Source organism: Silurus aristotelis, assembly GCF_946808225.1.
Source record: "Silurus aristotelis genome assembly, chromosome: 24".
Lineage (NCBI taxonomy): Eukaryota > Metazoa > Chordata > Actinopteri > Siluriformes > Siluridae > Silurus > Silurus aristotelis.
In genome coordinates, this window is record NC_139597.1 from 9,747,351 (window position 1) to 9,765,124 (window position 17,774).

At 39.6% G+C, this 17,774-nt stretch overlaps 1 protein-coding gene across 1 annotated transcript; it reads right to left on the minus strand.

The window, feature by feature from the left end:
- Positions 1 to 2,139: 2,139 nt before the first annotated feature.
- lrrn3b (leucine rich repeat neuronal 3b) lies at positions 2,140 to 16,888 on the minus strand. Its single transcript, XM_083528223.1, has 2 exons — positions 16,510 to 16,888; positions 2,140 to 6,204 (listed from the first exon to the last, which is right to left on the minus strand). Exon 2 carries the CDS (start codon positions 5,871 to 5,873, stop codon positions 3,756 to 3,758), a length of 2,118 nt encoding a protein of 705 aa, XP_083384349.1. The 5' UTR covers positions 5,874 to 6,204; positions 16,510 to 16,888; the 3' UTR covers positions 2,140 to 3,755.
- Between the last annotated feature and the right edge of the window lie 886 nt (positions 16,889 to 17,774).

Sequence of the window (17,774 nt, forward strand, 5' to 3'; positions counted from 1 at the left end):
TTTATAGAAAGTGTGGATGCCATGTCCTTGAGAAACCATCTGACTAATTAGCACAAAGCCTGCATCTCTGATGGTATGGGTGTGCATTAGTGCCTATGGAATGGGCAGTTTTCACATCTGGAAAGGCACCATCAGTGATGGACAGAATATACAGGTTTTAGAGCAGAATAGGTTTTCATCTTATTTAGGGAAGGACTTGCATATTTCAGCGAAACTATGTTAACTATGTTGCAGTATGCTAAATTGCATAATGCATCTATTACAAAAGCATGGTTTTGTAGTTGAAGACTCCGAAGTCTGAAGTGGCCTGTCTGCAGCCCAGACTTTTCACCACCTAAAAACATTTGGTGCAACATGAAACAGAAAATATGATTAAAAAAAAAAAAAAGGCCCAAGACTGTTGTGCAGATAGAATCCTGTACCAGACACAAACGAGACAACATTCCTCTCCCAAAACTCTAGCAACTGGGCACCTCAGTTCCCAGACATATAGGAACTGTTGTTAAATAAAAAAGAGATGCCATACAGTGAAAAACATGGCCTTGCCCCATCATTCTTTTGCAGTCTTTAGATTTAAAATGACCATATATTTTTCTTAAAGTGGTACATTTTTTATGTTTTCTATAATCTGTTGTGAATAAAATATGGGTTTATGAGATTTGCAGATCATTGCATTATATTTACATTTTACAGTGTCCCAACCTTTTGGAATTGATATACATCACTCTTTACATGGATTTTGTATTCCTGTTCATTTGTTGTCTACTAGTCTTTTTCTAATAAACAGGCAATTATTATTTTTTGTTTTTTTAAAGACAGAGTCTAACAAGTAGCAAAAATTGTGCATCTGTAACTCCTTGTTTCCGCCTTCCGAGAATTATTTTATTAATTATTTTCGAATAAAAGTATGCTCGGTCATGTTTCAAAATAGTGTGTCTTATGAATATTATGTGACACCTATACTTTGTACATCAAAAGATAACTAAGAATGTAGCAGACATCAACATGAATGTAGAACGATAAAAGTGACTTTATGAGTCATTTAATGATAGGTCTGATTATACACATTAAAGGACATCTCTAGTATTTTGATGTTCAGAGGGTAACAATAAAGGGATGAGATGTGAGGGTTTGTGTCTACTTGGACACTGGCTTGGGAGAGTTAAGTTATGTTTAAGCAACTCGTCTTTGACAGATAGCAGCCTCTAAAAGCTATGCCTTCACTGCTGAAAGCCTCAGTGACGTATGAACTCAGCTGTCTGATAAATCCTATGTGCTAGTCTGTACCTGACAATCATTCATCAGGTTTTGTGATTTTTAATTTAGAAGCAGACATTTGGACCCTTAATAAGAAAAAAGTGCAACACATTTGTGAGTCTTCTCTTGTGGTTATCAGCATATATACTGTCAAACCACTACTGTGGAAGCCAGCCCTCCCTTCGGTGGGATGTTGGGTATTTTTGTCATGGAGTTGTGATCTAAAATCAATGTAGTCATTTCACTGGCTCTCTGAAGATGGTGCTATCCTTGATTGAAATTATAACCATTCATAAACATGAGAGCTGACGAAAGGACTTTTAACTAAACTTTTTTTTGTTTTTTTTAATAACAAATGATCAGTCAGTTTAGCAGAATTAGCAAAAAATAAACAAAAGGTGTGCAAGAATTGCACTTCTGAGAGCTTCTGTGCTATTTTCTTATTTAATATCGCCACAGTTAACTGTTTGAGGAAAAGCGAGATAAGAGAAACTAACTTGGATATTAGTCTTCTTGTACACAAAGTAAAAAATTAACACGTATATATTATGTCAGTGTCCAAAGTTCTCTAAATGTATCCTATTGGATTTTTTCAGAAATTGAACCAGAATTTGGGCAGGGAGAGATCGACAGTATGTTTCATTCCTGACCAATGATTTGTTTGATTCGATTTTTTTTTATTGCCATTTTTTTGCCATTTTGCCATTGACTATTTATTTTACCCAGAGTGTAATTCTTAGTATAGTTGCATTAAAAGTAGTTGTACATGTGCTTATGCTCAATACAGCAAGTGTTGGGGGTACACGCTATTTACCATGGTTGCCATGTTTCAGCAAAATCTTCTAAATTTCTAAATCGACACATGAGGCTCAAACAATTCAGTCATTAAAAAAAGGAAAAATATTTCATTACCTTTAATTCTAGCCCAATATTTCAATATGACATGAGGCAATGCAATTCTGGATCATAAACAAATCCTCTATTACTGCTTGCTGCAATTGCCATCTTTAAACACTAGGTACAATAACAACTTGATGGATGATAGGTGGAGCAGCACAGAGGCTGCCAAAAATTGTGCAACATATAGAAAAGAAAGCCATTCAGTGAAATATCTGATTATAGCTGAAACCTAATTTATGAAAATTTACATTTGGTGAAGTGTTGGTTTGCCACTGTGGTTGAAATAATCTCCCAAAAAAATTTTCCAAACATTTTATCACAATAGATTCAAGTCAGAATTCTTGGTGGACCTGTGTATACTGCGGCAACATGGCAGCTGCATCACGTATCAAATCTTCAAACTACACTTTTTTGTATATAATGATGCATAATGATGCCTAATGCCCTAATGCCTAACGGGCATGTGTGGAGAGCACATCATCTAAAAGAAAGCAGTGCAGGAAACATCCTGATCCAAAAAGATGTTGACATTTATTCATTGTTTTCTTCTTTGCACAGTCTCATTGACTAGTGTGCTTAGATATCACAGACAGCACAGTCAATATAAAAATGGCTTTTAAACACCAAAAGCAAGAACGCAATGCTTTTGAACCATATGAATGCTTGAAGCACTGAGATTTTTCCAATGACGGTTTGAGATTGCCATGTAAGGGGTGCAGTCATCTGTCTTCTGAGCCGACATGAAATAATTATGAGTAACATTCTGACATTTTCCTGGTTTACAAATGTTCTGGAGTAGGCACTTACCCTGTCATAATCAACCTTTAACAGATTTCTCTTGGCAGATGTTCTCCGATGTTCTGTTACTGGTGTATTCTCTGCATTTTTAACACTGAATCCTGATAAGACTGTTATATCTTAATGCAATCTATTCATTATAATGTACAACATTTTATTCAGATGTGTGGAGTCATTATGCAGGTTACTTACATACTGTAATTAATTCACACTGGTTTAATGCTTGGCTACTGCACAGAAGATCTGTTACCTTTTTGGATAGAATATAACAATAGTAGCCATGTAGTCAAAACTCTCTATTAAATAGAAAAAAGATATATTTCATCAAAAATGTACACCATTGTCACTATAATTTTCTATTCTACTAGATGTTCCCCTTTACAAACAGTTGGCCTTTTTAATCCGTCTATGGTTGTTGTACAGCACAGACGGTATTGCTTTACCACGAGGACTGCTTCACTACTGTTTACATTATTAACAGTCATTTGCTGTATACAAAATACCACCATCCTTGTCTTTATGTACCATCTGCAATCAGTGAATGACCAGAATCATAGCAATCCGTGTTTTTTTCAGTGGGTCTTGGCGTTCCTCTTTCTTGATTCCTCATTTCCATTTCTGCTGCCACCTCAGATAGGTCATAAAAGGGGATATAGCGCTGGTTAAATGTGAAGACATCTCTTCCATTTGAATAGTTTGCTGTTTTTCAAGGCAAACGGATAAACATTTGAAATGGCATGTTTTCCTTTCTTGCCTTGTCGGGCTGAAAAAATGTTTTTGCAGTTCTCTAAATGAGCTGCTTAGAAGGAATTGTCCAACACATTTATGACTGAAGCTTTCACTTCCACAGCAGCCGGCATCCCATTCCCAGAAACCCAGACTCTTGTAAATATAGACCGTGTTCCAGCCTCAGGTATCAATGCTGCTTTGGATGGGCATCTCCTGAGCTCTGTATAACTGTGGTACTTTTTCAGAAACATACAAATCAGCAAGCAAGCCACTGAGATGATTGTAAGAAGCACACCTAGCATGGTGACCACTGCTGTATCCCACTCAATATCCTTGGCAGGCTGCACTAATCCTTTAGTTGTTACATTAATACATTTGGTATTGTGTTTACTGTTGATGTTGTGGATGTCTACACACACCTTATACTGTGTGGCTGGACTGAGATGTGTGAGATTATACATCCTCATATCAGATGGGACCCTGGCCGTGAAAGCCACAGTTGGATGGTTGGAATTGGATGTTGTATACCACTTAATATTTGGCGCCAAGCTGCCATGAGAGGTTTTCCAGGACACCAGGATGGAATTTGTCTGCACAGACTGGATGGTGACCTCCAGTGAACCACTTGTAGGCTGTGGAAAGTATCCACTGACTTCCACAGAGACAGACTTCAGGTCTGCACCAACAAGATTGTGTGCCACACAAGTGTAAAGACCAGCTTCCCTCATGGTGATGTCATAAATGTCGAGTGTGCCCTCAGGGTGCATGTAGAACTTATCTGCCATCATGTTGGGGAGGATCCTGTTCCCATAAGGTGTAACCCAGTAGATTTCAGGCTCTGGTTCAGCAAAGGCCCGGCAATGCAGGGACAATGAGCTTCCATTTCCCACAGCCACCTGAGTAGGCAGGCTGTCTGGAGAGATAAGAGGCAGGCAGATCTCTGTCATCTCCCTAAAGTGAATCTGTCGCACATGCTGACCTTCATACTCAGGTGGTTCTACACAAAACAAAGAGTCAGGCTCCATGAAGCGTATGTTGGTTTTATTCATATTCATCCAGCGAACCACACAGTCACAGCGTATGGGGTTGGAATGCATGCTGACCTCACGCAGATTGGGCAGAGACTCCACTGTGATTCTGTGTATAGCCGTGAGGGCATTACTGTTCAGCATGAGAGTCTCCAGCCTTGGGAGCTTGTTGAAGGCCTTGGGATGAATGTAGGATAATTTTGGATTGTTGGTAGCTTCAATCTTTGTCAGCTCTGGGAGGTTGTTAAGAGCAAAGCTGTCGATGGAAACCAGATCTGGCATGCTGTTGATGCCCAGTTCTTTGAGATGCAGCATGTCCATGAAGTCACCCTTTCGAATTCTCCCAATTGGGTTCTTGTTAAGGTCCAAAAATTTTAGGTTCTTAACATGCTTAAGAGCACCATGGGGAACTTCAGGGAAAACGTTGTCATAGAATGAGATGCTCTCCAAATTGTCCAAGCCTGCCAGTGCATTATCTGGAATCTGGGATAAGTTCATTCTGGTTAGGACAAGACTTCGCAGGTTTTTCAATGGCATAAAATTCATGTCCTGTATGGAAGTTACAGGGTTTTCCCCAATCATGAGAATATCCAGATTAGACAGAGCCTTAAACCACTCACTGTTAATGCTCCGGAGCCTGTTTGAGTTGAGATGCAGTCTAAGCAAATTTTGAAGGCCATTGAAAGCCTTAGGTGAAATGTAAGAGATGAGATTGTGATTAAGATAAAGCTCCTGTAGGTTGCCAAGTTGGGAAAGCAAATTATCTGGTAAGGAGCATATCCAGTTTTCTTCTATGTGCAGGGACACCAAATGCGGAAGATGGCCCAAGTTAATGTCACTTATTGAGGATAGGTTGTTTTGTGAAAGATCAACCTCAGTTATATTAGGCAAGTACTCCAAAGATTTTTCAATTTTATCAATGTTATTTGTCTGTAGTAAAACCACTAGGGTATCAGCAGGCAATCCTACTGGCAGGTTGAAAAGTCCCAAATCATTACAGTCAACAGTAAGGGCCTCCATATAAACAGAGCTAGGGGAAAACCATGGCCTAATCTCACACACACAATGTTTAGGACAACTGCCTTTGTCCTCTACAGCAAGAACAAAGTTAGCCATTGCAAATGCCAGAAGAAAATAATCCACAAATGATTTATCCTTCATTTTGGCCAGATTCTCTAGTAAAATTGTCCTTTAAATAATAGGATCTGAACGCTTCAAAAGTACTACACCATTTGTGGTATAGTATAGTATAGTACACAGAGTGTTCCTTAGGTTCGATTTGCTGATCTACTGTCCACTGAAAGATCTCTCACTAAGTCTTCTTTGTCTCTGCTGTTATAAGGAAGGGCACACAAGCCAAGCCTGCATATGCCTCAGGGAGTGGTCTTTCAGCAAAGCAGAGGTGAGGCTGTTAATTTTCTATAATACTTCAGTGGAAGAATAGTCTCTCTGGTGATTACAAGCTGCCTTCATTGCTCCAGTCCACTTCCACCTAAAGAAAGAAGAGGAAGAGAGAGAGGAGGGGGGTGTTATTACAACATGAAATCGCAGCGGAATTGCTAAGACATACTGACAAATACCGAAGCCATTAAAGCACGCTGATGTGGTGTGATGACATTATCATATTCAATATTACATAATCAGACTTTTCATTGCTTTCTTTTTCCTTTGCTGCTTTTCTTAAAGATTACATTTATTACATAAAATACTTGAGAAAGAAGGGGGAGTGGTGGCTCCAGCGGTTAAGGCGCTGGTTTGCCGATCGGCAGGTCTGGGGTTCAGGCCCCGGTATCGCCAGGCTGCCACTCTTGGGCCCTTGAGCAAGGCCCTTAACCCTCTATGCTCCGGGGGTCCCTTACGAGGGAAATATCAAGGTCCGTGACGTCGGAGTGACGTGGGGCCGCCTTCCCGTGGGCTCACCACCTGCAGGAGGGACCGTAAGGGACGGTGCTGTGAGGATTGGGCAGCAGTCGAAGGCGGAGGTCTGCTTAGACTGCTGCCCCCGTGACCCGAATTACGGATAGGCGGGAGAAAATGACATGACTTGAGAAAGAGTCCTTGTTTTGTGGGGTACAGGAAGGACAGTCTCTATGATTTTTCTACATCTTTATCCATATGCTTGGTGGACATAGATTGAAAAGTTTTTATTTGTGTCTGCCATAAGAGCATGCAATGAATTTGGCTTGGAAAAGTACTTGACTATTTGACCGATAGTCACTAGTTAATGATGTGGGTAGCTGTAAACTATTCGGGGTGGGTGGGGTGGAAAAAAAAAACGAGGCAAGATATTTCAGACTAGATTAATTTTATTTTGTAGTCAACTGCATTTTATGGAAGACAATCAGAGTAAGCTAATATTTTATTGCTTTTTTAAATAGACATCAATTTGTATATTTGTATTGTATTTGTAGAGGTGTACACAGAAAAGTCTTAAATCTGTGATGATCACAAATGTTGAGCTCACTAGCTCCTACTTTTTTACCAAAGACTGTTTAAAGAACATTTACTTATAATCTTATACTCCAGTGCTCATGTTAGTTCTCACTCTCCAGTGTTCTGTATTGTTGAAAGATTTATGATCAAACTCTTGATGTCACCCAAATGAGGATGGGTTCCCCTTTTGAGTCTGGTTCCTCTCAAGGTTTCTTCCTCATTACATCTAAGGGAGTTTTTCCTTGCCACAGTCGCCATGGCTGCTCATCAGGGATAAATGCACACCATTCACCTTGACTGTTGATTCCTGTAAAGCTGCTTTGAGACAATGTCTGTTGTGAAAAGCGCTATACAAATAAACTTGACTTGACTTGACGACTTAAATCCCAGTCTTGCTCTATAAAGAACTACTTGCATAGTTATTTATATTGTCCTTTAATGCTCAATTAAATCTTTGCAATAGTGGCATATTAAATTTTGTCCTGAAAGTGTTAAATCTTTGCTCTGCATTGGGGGTCACTGTCCAGTTCCTCTCTGCTCGTTTAGAGTCAAATTAAAAACACATGCTAAATGACTGTGGGAGGCTGATCCAGATCTTCCCAGATGCTGCTGTAGATACCCACTATCTAAGGGAGGCCAGTTATTAATTTGTAAGGCTCTATTAATGAACATGAGCTTACAGACTACACAGTCATCATTCCATTCTTCTAGGCACATGGGAGTATGTGGATTTAATAACATCATATTATATACATAGTAATGCAAAATGAACATCCAATTATAAGAATATTTATTTTACCTATTAGTTAAATGTGTACATTTTTTTATTGTGTGTTTTGGGCTCTTCTTTGTTGTTTAATACAGTGATGTCCTGAATGATTTCTTGTTTTAACTATGGAGTCCTGCTTTTTTAAATTACTAAAACACTAGTAAAATGAATACTAGTGCAACTCTTTGCTTACTGGGTGATAAGACAAGAGAATGCTTTTAGATTAAGGAACAGCAGATGCAATGGTGATTTCTCAAGTATGGTGGCACTTTAATAAACCCACCAGGAAATAATTCTGATAAGACTTCCCTCTCACTTGCACAGGGACACTCATGGTCAGATGTCCCCTCCTGATTTCTGCTCCGGAAATAGTCTGTGATATTTCTAAACCTTGTGTTAAAAATTACTCAAGCGGTTTGTTAACAGCATCTTCCAACAATTCCTCTACAACAGAAAAGCAATTTCCACACTTTTAATATCTGCTCCTAATTGTTTTTTTATCTCCTCCTAGTTGGTACAATATACCTCCATGTACAAGCGATGAATGAAAAGGAAAGAAAATGTATGATTTTCTGTAACTAAATATGACATTTGATGAATGCAGAACTGAGGACACAGGGGCAGTGTGTGGGACCATTCAAAACTAATGGGGAGCAAGTAAAAAAATTTATATATTGCATGTTACTGTGGTAGACATTTTGAAATCATTTGCTCTAATAGGCATATATACAAATGACCTCATTTGTGCGATCGTTCGGTTTTCATTTGAAATTGCTAATTCAGCAAATTACTTTTTTTTTTTTTAAACAGGGCCCAGGTTTACAATGATTTTACAATGAATTCTGCCAAGACAGATTTATTTATTTATTTATTAAATGTATTAATATCTTAGTATCTCTTTCAGTTCTGATAGTAATCTTTATACAGTTTCCTGTCAAAGTTTTAATTGCCATGTATATCTTGAAAAAGATGGTTGCACTGTTTAATAGAGAAAGCATTTCACATTGGAAATAAATTGCCCCTTTTACCTCATGCATTATAAAACAATGTAGCTTGATGAAGCATGGATAATTTGCACAATACTGTATTACATCAGTGCTCAGTCAACAATGTCATTTGCATTGCCTCAGTGTTAGTGCAGAATTTCAGAAAGCCCCGAGGTACACAGTTTACTAGAACTGTTAAGGTTTGTAGGTACGATTATCTAGTTTCTAAGTATCATGTCACAGTATTCATTAAACGATATATAAAAAACATATAAAAAGGCACAAACCACATATAGTATCCTTGTACATTCTTGTATACATGAAAAAACAAACCTGAACAGTCACAACAACAAACATCTATGTTTTTCTTCATACACCCTCATTAATACCTTTGTTCTTTATTATAAGCTCTTGTTGTAGAAACAAGCAAACTGTAAATGATAATTAGTAGATCACATGACCCTAACATGTGGTTGTATAGAAATAAACTAAAAAAGTGGAAAATCCTTTTTACCTGGCTCTATATTTTATTGTTCTGCATTTTAAACCTTGCCAGTACTTGAAGACGACAGAAAATCGCAAGCGAATCCAGGAGTGTCTTTTATAGTGAAAACAAAGTGAAAAAACTTCCCACAGGATATGATGAAAACCCTAACAAAAATATTTTTGAGACTATCACTGCTATCAGTATTTATCACGTTGTCATATAGGGAGTGGCTGAGAGAAAATTTGGCACACGGAGTCAAAGAAAGGACAGAACTACATTTTAAGTCTTTTTTAATTCATTATACAGTAGTACAAAAACATGAACCTGTGACACCATAACAAGTTATACAACAACTCAAACATATAAGTGTCTTTAGGAATGCACAGAGATGGCCTGATCGACCAGAGAAATCCAAAGATATCCATTATTGGAAGAACCTGGCCTGACATAAATTGGCCCATAAAAGGACATTATTATGCCCCTGTTTTGAGTCAGTCCTGGTCTGCCTTGATCTGGTTCCTTAATACAACGTCCTTTATTGTTCCGTATTGAGTCTGACCACAATAGTTGTCTTTTCTCCGTCTTTGAAAGATATATTAAGACCTTTCACTCTTGCCAAAATCTAGACGTCCCATAAATGTCTAGCAGAACACACCCACCCATACATCTTCAGATCATTTGCAATTCTGTCACATCACTAGTGTCTTTCATTCAAAAGCTTTTGAAGCAGGAACAAGGAACTAAGGATCTGATTCAGGCACACCAATTAATACCTGTATGAAATGTTTGCAAAAAAAATAAAAAAATCTGATATATTTTGTTTTATGCTGATCTTTTTTTACATAATTTCTGTATAAATTTACCTAATAGGCTGAGCAGACTGAGCATATTTGAGACCCTAGACCCCGCCAGTGTGGCGCTTCTTAATCTAAACATGTAATATGATAAATGAAATATGTCAGCATCAAGATATGAATCCCCACTACTACACATTTTTATTGCATTCATGTGTATCTTCTCTACAAAGTGTCACAAAAATGCATTCTTATTGAAATATCTCATTATACATTACAATGGAATGCAATATTGTTGGATGTAAAATGCTCCACATCAGCATTGAGTTAGACATTGTTGTGGAGATGCATGCTCACGCACACACAAAGATACACACACACACACACACACACACACACACACACACACACACACACACACACACACACACACACACACAGAGTGAACCTCCACCCCCATTCCAAATAAATCCTGGTGCAATTTACAGCCAGTCAATGATTTAGAATGGAAGGAGGCAATATTGCAGTCAAAGACAAATGAGGGAAATTATCCTTAACCCAGTTTGGTAAAGGTGAAAACACAGACTAAGAGCCTTAGAACAAAGCTTGTAGGACTTAAGTGTTTGCAGGACTTAAGTGGCAATAACTTGCATAGTGGCTCATGGCTTAGCAGGCAGAGAGAAATTCAGCTAATACTGGCACAAATGGAATCTCAAGATGGATGTATCTAATCGTGATCCCAGAGCACTGTGTACAAAACCGGGGGCTGGAATTAGAGAATGGAAGTCCACTGTTATTGTGTCTGTGCTAAAGTTGATGAGGGTGCAACATTATATAATTAGCTCTATATGTGAGGATGTTTAAATAAGGGGGGAAAAAGGGTAACCTATTAACTTAGACAGACTCCTTATGTATGCTTATTGTGAGTTAGACAACCCTGTATGGTGTAAAATATTGCATGGAGAAATCACCACACCAGAGGGCCTTTCTAGGCTCCCAGTGCATTTGTAACTGAAATGGTTCTCATACAACGCATAGAACCTTATTTTTAAAAAATGCAACAAAGCCAACTAGAGTCCAAACTGCACAGTGATATTAACTTTCATACAACAATAAAGACACGTAATAATCCATATCCTTCTCTTCCTGTCACCCCTCTTCTCTCTCTCTCTCTCTCTCTCTCTCTCTCTCTCTCTCTCTCTCTCTTTCTCTCTCTCTCTCACTCTCTCTTTGTCGAGTTAAACATGCTCCTGAGGCTCCAGTGACCACTGTTCCTGCCCCTCTTCCCTCCACAGATCTTCCCACTTCGTTCAGGCCTGCCTCTGGATAGTGTTCTCTTCGACTGGAGGCCACTCTGTGCAGCTTGGGACGGTTTCTCATCAATGCCTTAGGCGGTTCCATGAAATGCCGGAGGTTGGATTGGACTGTAGTTAATGTCAACAGTCTCCTACACTGACTCAGGACTGCTTTTCGCTTCTGATCACCATCACTGTACCCCGCAACATCTTATATCTGCTATAAATGGACATTCAGTGCAACCCAGGTGAGGATGGGTTCCCTCTTGAGTCTGGTTCCTCTCAAGGTTTCTTCCTTATGCCATCTCGGGGAGTTTTTCCTTGCCACAGTCGCCACCGGCTCGCTCATCAGGGACAAACTTAATTATAAAGAACATATACACTTACATTATCTGTGTAAATCTGCTTTGAAACAATGTTCATTTTTAAAAGCGCAATACAAATAAAAATGAATTGAATTGAATTGAACTAGATCCTTCTTTGTGAGTAGAAAGTTTAGGAATGAAAGCAGGTTTTTCCAATGTTTTCCTTCCGAAACTGTATGAGATTAGAATTAAATCTTCGCCCGAATTCTAGTATTATAATGTGTTTAGTGTCAGATTATACAATAAAGATCATATAACAGTAGACCTGTGATTAAAGAAAATGCAAAAATTATAATCTTATTATTAGCTTGCATAAACATAACATTCTTCAAAGCAAGGGTGAGTTAATAAGGAAATTTTTTTGTCAGTTCATTCTTTTTTTACTTTTCTCGCACGTTTATCCAATGCCACTGTATTTGTAACTGTCCTGTTCTGCACTTTGCATCCTACTATTCTGCCCTGCTATTAATGCCTTTTAGGCACTATGTTGTGGCAGCGGTCACATGCAGGGATTTTAATCAGAAATTTCTGACACTGCCAGAACTTTGTCATTGGACGTCTTTGGTCACAGAGGCACTAAATTAGCCTCTGTAACCACATGTCACATTCTAAGACCACCAACCTCAACTCATAACCAAATAATTATTTTAGAATGTGCAGTTTCAGTCTACAACAGTGAAAAGAGAAAAAAGGCAAACACTTATCGGTTTAAGTTATAAGAAAAGAAAAATACCCACTATTACAACTCAACGCTTCATACAAACACCAAATCTTCGACTTGTGGAAGAAAATAAATAAATAAACAAAAACAAGAGTCACAGTGTGACTGTTAGAACAGATGCAGCGTGATACTGGTTTAGTAACAGGAGGATACAGTGCATCCTCGGGGAAGACATTACACTTCCTCTGTTCGGATCTCCACAGACATAAAGGTCACATTACCGAAAAGTAGGGCAGCAGTAGAATTGCCTACTGCTTCACGAAAAATGGCCGGTGCATGACAGAGATGGGCCAGAGTAAATTATGATCAAGTGGTTATTAACACTGGCTTTCCCAGTGCTAGGTATTATAAGTGCTATGCTATGGGACTACCTGTGCTGCTGCAGCATTCTGGAGGAGTCTCTCAGTGGGTGGTGTAGTTAGGCTGCTGGTCTTCCTTGTGCCCTTCACTTCATTGATTTACCATTAGACTATTTCCAAAGTAAGAGTGGAGTCCATTAAACAGGTCCCTGTTAAGCAATGTGTATGCATAATGAAGCTTCGTGTGCAAGACGTTTGGAGCCTTTCCCCCTCGCACCTGCTCCTGCTTCTGCTCCTGCGTGCTTGCAAATCAGGAATGAGTCAGCGGTTAATGCAGAATCAATGTTCCAAATTAACCGATGGACCCCACACTTTGCAGCGTTCTGAGTTTTAACCCATTCTGGTTATTCAGTTGTAATTCCTGAGACGTACCCTTGCACGCCAAAGAAAGTTTACGCCTGCAGCAGATGAACACAATTTAGTGTCTTGGTTAAATAAATCTGCATTTAAATACCCTGTGTAAAGAAAAGTAAACACAGAGGTTTAAGGGACTACTGAAAAGCTGGGCTATATTGAATTTACACGTACAAATGTGCTACAGGCAATAGTCTTTGAGGATCTCAGCTATCTTGATATGAATAATATATAACTGGTCAACAGGCTATATGCCAGCAGGGAATAGGTTCTTTGAGTGGAATCAATAAAAATACGACAGTGAGACCATTTGAATGCTGGCAAGTCGTTTTAGTTTTATTTTAAGAATCTAACCATGTATTCACTGTAGTTTTCCTTTGTTACTTTTTAGTTTTGTAAACGCTGTCTTTAATCTGACCTGCACATGAATCGGCCCATTAAGGAATACAAACGTTTTTTTTTTCTTTTCCAATGTTTTTTATTAGAGAACCTCCTAAGAGTTAAGATTATTTACTTCATTGCCGTTCATGTGTGTAGCACGTGACAATAGACATTATCGCAAAGCAGCTTTACAGAGATCCGGATATAGATTTAGATCCATAATGAGTAAGCCAGAGGCAACAATGACAAGGAGAAACTCTGTGAGATATCAAATGGCTTTTCAGGGGGGCAGCAGACAGAAGGGATTAGAATAGAATGAATAGAATAGAATAGAATAGAATAGAATAGAATAGAATAGACTTTATTTGTCACATATACATTAGAGCACAGTAAAATTTGCTCTTCGAATATCCCAGCTTGCTCGGAAACTGGGGTCAGAGCGCAGGGTCGGCCATGATACGGCGCCCCTGGAGCACAGAGGGTTAAGGGCCTTACAGAGGGTTAAGAGCAGCAGCTTGGCGATACTGGGGCTCGAACCTCTGACCTTCCGATCAGTAACCCAGCACCTTAACCACTGATATACCACTCCCCTTATTACGCATTACAATATAGAGTTTTAGAAAAGACAAAGGCAAACAGTACTAAGTGTGTGGAAATGTTGAAAGACTGTTCTCTCTCTAGCATATTATAAATAATTCTATTTAATAGTGTTCTATGAACCACCATTTCTCTGTAAAGCATTTCATGGAAATTGCAATAATTATTTAAAAGCTTAAATTCATGTTCGAAAGTCAATCATAGTTTCATTTAATAAGCTTGACTGTCTTATCTAACAAGCGGCCAGCTGCTAGAGTCTTGCACAGAAACTCAGCCATGCATGTCTTTTCAGTAGAAACCAGTCTGATCCTGAAGCAGACAGACCACACAGCAGTGGCCTTCTGATGTTTTTGCTCTATTTCTCAGTGGCAGAAGTGTCACTATCCTCCTTCCCACTATAAAATTATACATTCGCCTTAATACATGCAAGGCCAATTGAAAAACTGAAAGACTGCTTTGCTGTAGCGTTTTTTTTTTTTTTTTTTTAAGGCTTTGCGCTGTTAACAGTGCACCCAATCAAATTGAAGGATTCATAGCATGGTAATAAAAGAAAAGGCTCCTGAAAGAAGATTATATATTAAAATAAACGTTTTATAGTGGCTCCTGAAAGAGCACTGTACAGAGAATAGTTGTTTACCGCACTGTGTAAGTTTGAAAGAAACCCGTTTTGCTTTTGAAGTACTTTCTTTACGTTGGACTCGATCCACGAGCGTCTAACGTGTCTAAGTCATGACTCTCCATACCACGTATTCACGTGTTGTTGTGATGTGTTCGGCGGCCCACACATTTTCTCTCCACTCTGACACTTCAAGGCTATATAAATTTGCTCTTAATACACACACCCACACTCTGCTTTGTGATGCACGCTGTGCAGTAGGAGAACATTTACGACAGAGGAGCTCTTCAAAATCTGGGCGTACAATCAGAGCTGGAAATCAAAATAAAGGCTGTAGAGCATTCATGGATGCATTTAACTTGGAGATATAATGTGTGTATTTTCAAGAGTGGCTAATTGCTTTAGTCACAAGATGGGTTTTAAGCAGCTGTATGGTAAATGTGTTTGCAGAAACTGCTTTCTATAATAACCGATAATATCAGAGCAAGGTCTTGTTCTAATGGAGGAAGTGTATATTGTGTATCAGTCTGCACATGCTGATGAATGATATAATGAACTAGTGAGTGTTGTGCTCAACTGCTGACTTCCTAGGAGTGCACCGCAATAGCAAAAAACATATGGTGATTTTAAAGCTTAATGATAGTGAATTAGAGCAAAGGCCTGCATTGCATAGATGGTGCCACGCATAAGACAGCAGGAGCAAATGACATAATGATGTATTTGTGTAAGTGCACATCTGTCACTAGGTGTAGGATGCAGCGCGCTTCTAGGGCCCGGGAAAGAGGATGAAATATGCCATTGCACATGGGTTTCTCTGATAAACCCTGAGGTTATGTGGTGAACACATTGAGGGTTGAAGTGTCGAATGCATAAGAGGTGCCGGTGGCGTTAATGACGCCAAAGCGGTGAATGCAAATCGCTCATAGCTGCCGCGAGAAGGGAAATGGATCCGGAATCACAACGACACTATTCACAGCGGCGCGCGCGCATGTTAATGGTGAACGAGGAAAAGGAGGAGGAGGAGGAGGAGGAAGCGCGCGCGGCGTCCGAGCGTGCGTGCGACCGCACCGACTGCAACAGGGTGATACAAGCTGGGAAAGTAATGTTGTTTTTTTTTTCATTATAAAAATAAACAAACGCAAATGCATGATGCAAAACATTTCGATCTGTTCCCAATGCTCGTTCGCAACCGCTGCATTCAGGCGCGCACCTTCCCACCCGTTTCACAAGAACGCGACACGCGTGTCATGATCGCTGTTGTTATGCGATGGAGCATGAAAAAACAATTATAATCATCATCATCAGCAGCAGCAGCAGCAGCAGCATCATAGCATGCGAAGGTTTATAGATGCGGGGTCGCGCCGAGGCAGCGCGCGCTCACCGTCGGAGCGCATAAAATCCAGGAGGCTCCAAATAAAAACGGATCCGCTTATTATTTATTTAATGTATTTCTCTCTTATTTTCTGACTTTGAACAGGAGGAATTTGTATGAAGGCTCTTGTACGCAATGTGCACCGCCTGCTTTTTGTTTCCCCCCACGTTAACTTTCTGTTAATGCGGGAAATCCATGGCGACGGCGCGATCAATCGGAACACTGATATCTTTATAAATAAAAAAATAACTCAAGGTTTTGAACTTACGTGCATAATTCAAAGTCCATAAAGATAGATGCGGCGTGTATTCCGGTTTGTTCCCATCTGGCGCATTAGACCTCCTTCAAACATCAAGTGATGGACGCTGTTTTTCTTTCCCTTACGCACTTAAATGCCGGTCAGTTTTTCCCCACCTCAACCTTCTGGCCAGATGAGGAGCATGAAAGTCCACCAGAAGAGCTTCCACTCAGCTTGATGTTATCCTGAACTCGCGCTAACCTTTTCTCCCGATTGTCAGATGCGCGTCTCCGTCTTCCGCCCCGTTTCCCCACTGACATGCCGCTGCGCTGCCCAGCGCTCATTAATAGTCAACATCACAGCCCCCGACTCTCCTGACTTCAGCCAATAGCAACACAGCGCTCTCACACTCCTGCGTCTCATTGGCAAAGCCCGGCTGTCTGTCAAGAACAGCCCAATTGTGACGCAAGAGTGGACGCGGCTCGAGCAGGTTCTTCCCCCGTCTGATTGGTTCCATGCGTCCGTCTGTCACGGAGACCTGTTACAGAACAAGGCAATGAGGAAAGGCTAAAAGTGGAGGGCGCAAGAAAATCGGATTTACGTTCCTATTAGAGCTCTTTCACCTCACACCCTCTTCTCTAGATTGCTTTATAGCTCTGCGAGGATACACCTGACCTGTAAAATGAATTATGAAGCTAAATTGGCATTCTATTTGTTTTGATAGGTATCTAAATGTCCCAAGCAAATCAGAGTAATTGTGTAATTACCAGGGGCGCATTGTCATGACTGACCCTACACTCTGATCCCAAGTGCTTAACAAACACGTGACACAATGGGACAAAATTGTAAGCATATGTGAATGAAACAAATAATGGATTCTTTCAGCAAATAAAAAAACACACTAAACCTGTAATAAACCCAACCACTGCATTTGAAAGTCTTGACTGATAAATAAACCACATTCAGAGAAGGCACCATGGCTGACTGAATGATTGATTGATTCACAGTGGGGTCTGTAGAGTCTACGAATGAAAAGAAACCAGAAATTAACAACAACAACCTAACGCATAATATCCGTTTCTAATGAACTGCATCGAGATAAAGCACCATGAGTGACTGACTGACTGATTGATTGATTGATTAATTGATTGATTGATTGATTGATTGATTTATAGAATTTCACAAAACTGTGGGGTTTGTAAAGTCTACAAATCAAAAGAAACCGAAAATTAACAACAAAAACCTGACGCATAATATCCATTTCAAATGAACTGCATCTAGATAAGGCACCATGA

Coding starts and splice junctions, on each gene's coding strand:
- lrrn3b (XM_083528223.1), bottom strand. CDS start 5,873: ATGAAGGATAAATCATTTGTGGATTATTTTCTTCTGGCATTTGCAATG.